General features: G+C 47.0%; 1 protein-coding gene across 1 annotated transcript in view; it reads left to right on the top strand.

Annotated features, from left to right (window-relative positions):
- ek1 (eph-like kinase 1) overlaps positions 1–10,000 on the top strand; it is a gene marked incomplete at both ends in the record, with an annotated part of 76,091 nt that overhangs the window by 49,525 nt on the left and 16,566 nt on the right. The window contains 3 exons of the mRNA XM_080855259.1: positions 5,367–5,434; positions 6,337–6,462; positions 7,266–7,451. Of these exons, the coding sequence (XP_080711385.1) occupies positions 5,367–5,434; positions 6,337–6,462; positions 7,266–7,451 (380 nt within the window). The remainder of the gene's footprint in view (positions 1–5,366; positions 5,435–6,336; positions 6,463–7,265; positions 7,452–10,000) is intronic.

Raw genomic sequence — 10,000 nt, 5'->3', positions numbered from 1 at the left:
GAGTAATAACACTAGGTTAGAAAAGCATTTTTTTGCAGTGTGTAATGATGTTTCTAGAGTGTACTGTGAAGAACCAGCATCATCATAAGTTGTCTAGGAAGAAGCTGTAATTGGTATGACTATTTCTACCATTTTGGGCAACCTCACTTGAAAATGTGAGGCAAGAATGTTTGCTCATGCTAAAGCATCCAATTCAAGATTATCCTTTTAGGCCTTTTTTTTAACAATACTGGCCATTGGTCCTGGAGGATTGAGATACCTTGTTAAAGGAGAGTTATGAAATGACTGGCTCATGCACAGACAGAGAGAGGTCCAGTATGTCTGACTGATCTTGAAACAGTCCAGACTGCAGTTCCCTGCCATTGTTATGGTCGTAATTAACGGGGATAACAACCCAGACTCCTGTCTTAGAGGCCCAGCAGGCGTATGCATAGTTTACTACCTACCAAGCCCATAGAGTGGGGGACAAGTGATGTACAACAATATTGGTTGAGAGAAAAAGCTTGAAGCAAACACTTTAACAGATTGTGTGCATGTATTTTTCATCGCAACATTAAGGGTCCTGAGAAATGTTCGCTTTGATTGCATGAGCTCACACACACACACACACACACACACACACACACACACACACACACACACACACACACACACACACACACACACACACACACACACACAGAAGTGTGCAGTAGAAAAAAGTGATTTTGGATGCAGCTCTCAGTCGTTGTGGCCCCACTGAGTATTGCTGTGACTGCAGCTCTGTTGGGGGGTTGTTTTTCAGGGGGGGGGGGGGCGGGGGGGGGTTTCTTGGTGGGGAGGCTGAAGACATACAGTTCTGCGTCAGCACTTTCATAGAGGAGAAGCCCCCCCCCCCCCCTCTTAGTTCCCCCATGCTGGGGTTCTGGTTTGAAAAGAAGACACATGCACACACATGCAAGCATACAGACACACACACACACACACACACACACACACACACACACACACACACACACACACACACTCACACACACTCACACACATTCGCACAACTACAAGCACGCACGTGGACATGCATGTGAATACACATACTCACATGGTCTTTCACGCACACACACACTCTCTCTCTCTCTCACACGCACACACATACACATACACACACACACACACACACACACACACACACACACTCACACACACATTCACACAACTACAAGCACACAAGTTGACATGAATGTGAATACACATACTCACAGCGCTCTTAAACACACACACACACACTCTCTCTCTCTCTCTCACATACACACACTCACACACACACACACACACATTCACACAACTACAAGCACACACGTGGACATGTATGTGAATACACATAATCACATGCTCTATCACACACACACACACTCTCTCTCTCTCTCTCTCTCTCTCTCTTTCTCTCTCTCTCACACACACACACACATAGACACACACACACACACACTTTCCACTGTCAAACTAAAGTATTGAGTTTCTGTTTAGCACCACACACAGACAGAAAAAAGCAGAGAAGCATTGGCGAAGAGAAAGAAAGCCCAACGTCAGCAGAGTCTGTGCACAAAGACAGCAGGATTTAACACCTGCAGAGAGTGACAGAGCACGGGAGGGAGTGTGTGCCACAGTGAAGCGACTGCATGACAAATAAAGATGTAAATTTTGAAACAAACAGGTTAACATAATCACACACCATACCAGAGGCCTGGTATGAATATGAATAGGATGAATCTAGGATGGAATAGAGAGAGGTATAAGCAATTTCTGTAAGCTGTACAACATATTTCTGTATATATTTCTGTAAGGTGATGAAATGAGGCTCTTTATGAGGCTGTGTAAATAAGATGCTGCTTTTTTAGGTTATTTAAATCACTGTGCGTATAGGTATAGGTTAGATATAATATAATAAGAAAGAAAGAGAGCGCGAGACAGAGACCTTGCATCCCTCTTTGAACAATCCCCACCAGACCTCCACAGCGTGACAGGGGGAAGTATTTCATCAGCGCGCAGGAGCCGGGGAGCAGCAGGTGCAGGGGGAGGGTTTAGCGTGTAGCACCTCAGGGGCAGAGGGTTGGGTTGGGATGGGGGATGGGCGGTGGGGGGTGGGGGGCGCAGGAGGAGATCAGAGCAGGGGGAGAAGAGCAGGTTGGCAGCTGAGGCAGGGTGGGAGGGGGTTGATCTCTGTCTCTCTCTCTCTCTCTCTCTGTCTCGCTTTCTCTCTCTCTCTCTCTCTCTCTCTTTCCATCTCTCTGTCTCTCTCTCTCACTCTCTCTCTCTCTCTCTGATTACCACATGCCTCTATCAGAAACCCCCCACCACCAAACACAAAGCCACTCACACACTCTCCTGATCCCCAGATTGGGTCCCTCTGTGTAAGCATGTTCTGGTTAATAGAGCACGTTGTGACCACATGGGGCCACGTGTGTGTTTGAGTGTGTGTGTGTGTGTCTGTGAGTGTGCGTGTGTAAGTGTGTGTGTGTGTGTGTGTGTGTGTGCGTGTGTGTGTGTGTGTGTGTGTCTGAGGTGGGGGTCTGTGTGTGCTGGGGGGTGGATAGCCAGATGCATGCTTGCCTGTGGGCATATCTGGGGGTGTTTGACAGAGGTTGCAGGGGTCTCAAGTAAACAGGTGGATCCCCACCCCCCCAAAACCCCATCCTACCCCTACGCCAATCCTCTCCCCTCATTAAAACCACCGAGGGGAAACCACCCACAAGAACCCCACTGAACCCCCATACTTTTCACACACACACACACACACACACACACAAACACACATACACACGCACACACACACACACACACACACACACACACACACACACACACACTCACACACACCCACCCTCCAGAAGGGTCCCCTCCTCCTCTGCGTGCCCTGGAGCACCCACCCAGCTGTGCCAAGAATCAACAGGATTAGCTGGATGAATAGAACACTTCCCCAATCCCAGCAGTCAGTTAATAAAGCCTCGCGGTAGAGTCCTGCCTGTGTATTTGTTTCCACAGCCCCTCAATAGACCCTAAGTAGGTCCCTCCAGTGCATACTAAACCCCTTTCCTCATAGCCCTCTGTGTTTACACCAGTCCCTCACCATACCCTCGCCTTAGGCAGACCTTTGCCCCTGTGTTGGCAGCGTGTACTAGAGAGGAAGAGAGTTAGCCAGTAGAGTTTTCCATTAGAGTCCAGTTCTAAAGTGCTTGTTTTTCACAAACCCCCCTCCTGTCTGAGCAGTTAACATCATCAGACCCCCCCCCCCCCGGTGCAGTCTCCTGCTGGCTGGGTTCTGTTTCAGCTGCCGGTTCTTCCAGCCCAGCAGCTCGAGTCTGGCCTCGGCAGCCCCGCCTCAGGCTGTCATTACCGGGTAGGGACAGCTGACAGCTCCCCATGACGGCCCCGGAGATGGAACTCCCCCATATTGATCTGTGATGTTAAGTCAATGGGCAGAGGTCCGGTCAATTACTGTCTGAATATAAACCAGAGTGATTATAATAGGCCTTTTCCCTGCGGCAGCTGCAGCTAGGTTTGCAACGGCAACCCAATCAATTGCATCATTATCAGATACTCTCAGATTCTCAAACTCTTCTATTTGCTTTCCGTGTTTCAAGATATAATTCAATTTTTCAATAATGTTGTTACATTTGTGATGTTGTGATACGTTTCATGTTGGACTGATATGTTGGGTGACTGCTATGTTGGCGACAGTGGTACAGGAGGTAGAGAAGTCGTTTAGTAATCAAAAGGTTACTAATGTTACCTTGAGCAAGACAATGAACACCTAATTGCTCCTGATGTGCAGTGTGCCATCAGTGTAAATGTAAAAATGTGTATACATCCCTGTAAGTCGCTTTGGATAAAAGCGTCTACTAAATGACTAAATGTAAATGTTGGTGGATGTTATTTGTTCCTCCATAGCTACCCTTGTGATAACCACAGTGTTTGCACATGTGAATAACATGCAGGGAGACATCTGGATCACTGTGTGTTAATCCCGAACAAACTAAGAAAATGGCGTTTCCGATGCATTGATATCCTCCCAGACATAGGCTCTCAAATATATACAAATACATAGTACACAAACAGAAATGCAACATAGAAACAACACGCGCACACGCACACACACACACACACACACTCTTATTGTGAGTTATGCATCTAGTTAAAAAAGTGCACTTGGCATTAATATTCAGCGGCACATTTTCCACTTCATGGTGCAGGTTTATTGAGCCATGCTCCCAGGGGGATAGGACAGGGATTTCCACGAACATCTGCTCTCAGATCAGTAGAGCCTCACCTTCGCCTCCCCTCACTCAGCTCTCTGCTATTTCTGTCTACCGCCATCCAATATTTCCAGGCACCCCCCAAACAGATGGCCGGAGGATTATATGGCTTGGCGGCATCCCACTTTATTTCGTAGCGCGTGTCCTCGCACTTTCGCTTAGACTCTTCGGAGTGGTCTTGAGCGTGTCCCGAGTCTCAGCTGAAGGTAGATACGGACGGAAGGGGGTGGATGAGTGTCAGAGGGCGGATTAGCGGAATAATGAACACCGCGACCGGACGGAGAAGCCGGCTTCTGTCCGCCCCCTATTCTCCCCGGCCTGTTCACGTATTCATGATCTAACGCCCGTGGTCTGTTCATGGTCTGGCAGGGCTCTTTGGAGACACCCTGGTCTGTGGAGAGATCAGGTCTGGGGGGGGGGGGGGGGGGGACCTGGAGGTCACTGGGATCATCCCCCCCCCCCCTTAGAAGCAGCTGCTCAGTCTGGTGTGTGTGTGTGGGGGGGGGGGGGGGGGGGGGGCATTGGGTTGCAGCAACAGAAGGACACCTCTTTCCCCCAGGATGACGTCCAAGAGAGGAGAGAGAGAGATAAGATGAGAAGGGGTAGAAGAGTCTATTTGCAGGTGTTACATCAACTCAAGAGACTGCTCAGGCTGACAGCCGCAGACTTTTATAAAGTCTGGGAGTGTAAATGAAACTGTCGGAGATGATGTAACACCTGTAAATGGGGGAGAAGGGAAGAGCTGGCCAGGGTTTATTACACTTGCTGGGCTTGTTGCTTTTTGCTAACACTCTGACAGTGCTGTTTCACCGTGTTACCCTGTTTCATCCTGGGTCGCTGTGCCCTGCTGTATTACTCCAGGCTGAGTTAAGACCCTGGGGGCTTACCCATGGACTGGACGTTACAGATGCAGTTCTTAGGCTAAGCCTGCTGAATGGGGTCTTGAACATACCATTTTCATCCAGCGGAGCTGCAGAGGTGGAGGAGGATATGTGTGTATTGTACAGGGGGATGTGTGTGTGTTGTACAGGAGATTGCTTTGACTGATCCAGGGTTTGGGGTTTTGTGTTGCTGTAGGCACTGTGGTTACATAAAGGCCAAGCAGGACCCAGAGGAGGAGAAGATGCAGTTCCAGCACGGCCGAGGTACAGGACATGTTTGGCACACATACACACACACACACACACACACACACACACAGACACACACACACACACACACACACACACACACACACACACACACACACACACATGTTCTCTTTCTCACAGACACACACACACATTTTCTTTCTCTCACACACACACACACAAAGAGACACACACACACACACACACACACACACACACACACACACACACACACACATACACACACACACACACACAAACACTCACATACATAGGCACACACACACACCCAGTGCCCAATATGACAGCAGTTAAAAAAAAATAACTGTAAGTTATCTGTACTGTACATTAGTACAGTACATCATTCAGTAATTCCTAAAGCTACGAGGAAAGATAAATGGGCACTTGCACCATGTTTAAAGTAACCCTAGGCTCACCTCAGACATTAATCTCTGGGTCGCCGAGTCAGCTGTCTGAGGCACGTGGGGAAAAAAGACCTCTTAGCAAAATGCTTTCGATGGTGTGGCAAAAAAAACACCAGTTGTCAAGTGTCGTCCATGTTTTTTAGTTTTTTTGCCCACATGAAGCCGCCCGGTATCAATTTGTCACGTTAAAGTGATCGGGGATGTGTGCAGAGGGGCCCGCGTGTGTTTGCTGCCGCGTGACAAATGACGCCAGGCCGGCACTCAAGCTGCCTAATGTGTGTCGGCTCTAATGGCACCTCTCCCGCCTGCCACACGCAGAAGCCTAATGAGGTTGAAAATGCGGTGGCAGCCTCCTTTGGGGAAATGGATGATAACGCTAACGCTAATGAATGGCAGAAACAGATCGCAAAGTAAAAAAAAAAAAAACTGAGAAAACTCTCACAACAGATGTTGAGTGCCGTTGCTTTTGCTGACATGCTAGTTTTCTTTCAGTCAGCCTGCCAGGTAGCCGGACCTACATCCACCCACACACATACGAGGATCCGAACCAGGCCGTCCGAGATTTTGCTCAGGAGATCGATGTGTCCAGCATCCGCATTGAGAGGGTGATTGGAGCAGGTAAGCGGACACTTTTTTGTGCTTGTGATCCTGTGAACGTATTAGCATGCTGTCAAATGCTCATCGTGAATAGAAATAAGCTGTGCTGTTAAAAATAAAATAATAAATGACACATAATAAAATGTAAAGGATATTTGGGCTAACCAGCTAATCAATCCCTTAGACTATCACACTAGAAAAAAATAAAAACATTTCGTTTTCCTAATCTTCCAATTCGAAGTCTAACCATCTAAAGAGGACCTTCCCTGTAAAAGGAAAGTCTTCACCATAGCACCAGTGTAGTACTCTGTGACTCAGGTCAAATGAATGTTGAGTAGAGCGTGAGCTAACGCTCCAGTTGGCACCAAAGCAGATAGATTGCCACACAGCATGAAAGGCCAAGCGCCTTCCCAGAAAGCCACGGTCCTGTAGGGCTTTAATCCAGCCTTAATCTGTCACACCTGATGCTACCAATCAAAAACTCCTCAGGTCTTGGATTCATTTTATCATCTTGTGTGCTACGAGTGTGTCCCTGTACACGTTTGTGCGGTCATACTTGGGTAGCTGTGCATGTATGTGTGAATAAGGACCTTGATAAAAAACTTCACTTGTTATGTCTGTTGTGTTTGGGTGGGTGTGGATGTGTGTGCACACGTGTGGAGAGGCACATGTGTTCTTGTGCGTCTGTGTGTTTTTGCTATTATGATATGTCTATGTTTGCCTAATTGAAAACGTCCTTTTGTCTTGTCTCTGTGTGTGTGTGTGTGTGTGTGTGTGCATGTGTGTGTGTGTGTGCGGGTGTATGTGCGTTGTCCTGTGCACAGGAGAGTTTGGGGAGGTGTGCAGCGGGCGTCTGCGTCTGCCCAGTAAGAGGGAGATCCACGTGGCCATTAAGAGTCTGAAGGCAGGCTACACGGAGACGCAGCGGCGCGACTTCCTGAGCGAGGCCAGCATCATGGGCCAGTTTGAGCACCCCAACATCATACGCCTGGAGGGAGTGGTCACCCGATGTGAGTGGCTTCAGCACACACACACACACACACACACACACACACGCACACACACACAAACACACACACACGCACATACACACACACACACACACACACAAACACGCACACGCACACGCACACGCACATGCACATGCACATACACACACACACACACACACACACTCACACACATACGCACACACACATTGAACCCTTCGGGCTGAGGATCGACAATAAGATTTGAATGGAATAAATCCTTAGAAACCAGAACGATGAACTGAAGCACACACATACGCACATACACACACACACACACACACACTCATACAAAACACACACAAAGATACATGTGCTCACACACACACACACACACACACAAACACATACACACACACACACACACACACACACACACACACACACACACTCATAAAAAACACACACAAAGATACATGTGCTCACACACACTAACACACACATACACACACATACAGGTGAAAAGACACACACATAAACAAAGATGCACTTGACCTTGTCATTCCTGCCTCATGTAGGAAGAGCCGCCTAGATACTCATAAAAAACACAAAGATACAGTTTCTCACACAATCACACACACACACACACTCACAGGAGCAGAGCTGTGTGAAAAACATAATTTACTGTAATATCCCCCGGAGCCATGCTTGACCTGACCTTGCAAACATATAGGGATGCAACTGCATATATATTAATGTGTGTTAATACATAACGTGAACCAGAGGCATTGCAACCACCCACACACACATTCTCTCTCTCTCTCTCTCTCTCTCTCTCATACACACACAAACACACACACAAACACACACACACACCTATTCTGCCCCTGACCTCATGAAGGCCGTATAATTAGATATATCACAGAGGTGTGAATATTTCAGATACTCCCTCAGCTCTCCTGGGCCACGACCACCGAATCAGGGGGTCCGAGAGTACTAAGGTGGTTTGAGTGGTCGTGAGGGAGAAGAAAGGGGGCTAATGGTGTCGGTCCCATTCATTATTTCATAAGGAAGCAATTTGCATCACAATGCAGAGCGAGCAGAGTGGTGCGACTATGTTCTGCTGCCCGCAGCTGTCGGTCACGACGCAGGGCTCCGTCATTAACACCTCCATTCACCGCCAGGCTCTCACCGCGATGAGAGCGCAGGCATAATGGATGTAATGGAGGTTGTTGTTGCATAGGCGATCACCTTCACTCACTCAGGTAGACACAAAACCATGTTTTAGACCACTCACCCACTGGTGAATAGACATGTCTCAGAAGTCTGCACATACAGGCGTAGAGAGAAAAGTGTCGAAAATACGGTGTCATTTTGCTATCTTTACAGCTATCTTTACAGAATGTAAACAGGCACAGGAGCAGGAATTGAGCATTGCGTAAAGGCAGAAACTGAGGGATGAAAAATAATGTTGGCGGATAAAGTTGTGATTGAGCACATATGAAGGTTGCACAGCTGAGAGGTGTTGGCTAATTACCTAGCTGACTAATTTTAGACAAATAGTCCTTAATGCCTCTTTAAAATGGCTAAGATGCCATTTTTAAAACACATCTTCTGCTGCTCCTGGCATTTGTTGACACGCAATGCAGTCGAAACACAGGGCGATCATCTAGTCAATTCTTAATCCATGACATATTTCCCGCCGGAAAAATATGTCGAAAGCGAGTGCTCAAAACTAAAGTGACAGCAAGCAAACTGAAAAATCAATGCGACTCTCATGTCTATGCTCAATCACAGCTTGTATAAGCTCATGATATCAACTTAATTCACCACACCATTATTTTTAGTTTCTGTTTTTACACTCTGGATTTTTGTCCCTGTACTTGTTTATATTCTGTGTCTTTATAATAAAAATAGCAAAATTACATCGTATGAAAACGTGAGACATGTTTAGATGTGATGTGTGTCACTACAGGGAATGACAGAATTAAATAATTGGTGTGTGTCTGTTCAAAGGGACACACACACACACACACACACACACACACACACACACACACACACACACACACACATCAACCATTATATGTAACACCCACTGTCAGACCAATACTATGTCCTAAATAGGGTCATACATATTTATACAAGGTTCATGAATTTGAATTACCAAAAACTCCTAATTGGTCACAGGTCCTTTTTAAAGGGGTCATGAATATTCATCCTGTGCATTTTAACAAAGATTAATCCCCTTCAACGTTTCCTGAACACTTCCACTCCCTAATGCGAAATGTAAATAACTAGAGCCTTTCTGTGTGATTTTGTCCAAACACTTAAGATTAATGTTACCTCACAGGAGTGTTTGTCTTTTCCTCTGCCCTTCAAAAGCAGGCGAGGTGGCGTAGTCTGTGCCGACGGCTGCGATAATGAATTTGGCTGCCTCCTTCATTCAGCAAACATTAGGGGTTAACAGAGTTCATGCAGAGAGTCTCATAGGCTCAATACATAGAGATGACTGGTCTGAAGAGAGGATTAACCAATGCTGTTATCAGTACTTGTGCTGTAATATTTATGGTGCCTACTTAACGCAGTTG

Source organism: Sprattus sprattus (assembly GCF_963457725.1).
Source record: "Sprattus sprattus genome assembly, chromosome: 17".
Classification (NCBI taxonomy): Eukaryota; Metazoa; Chordata; class Actinopteri; order Clupeiformes; family Clupeidae; genus Sprattus; species Sprattus sprattus.
This window is presented reverse-complemented; position numbering and strand designations above follow the sequence as displayed.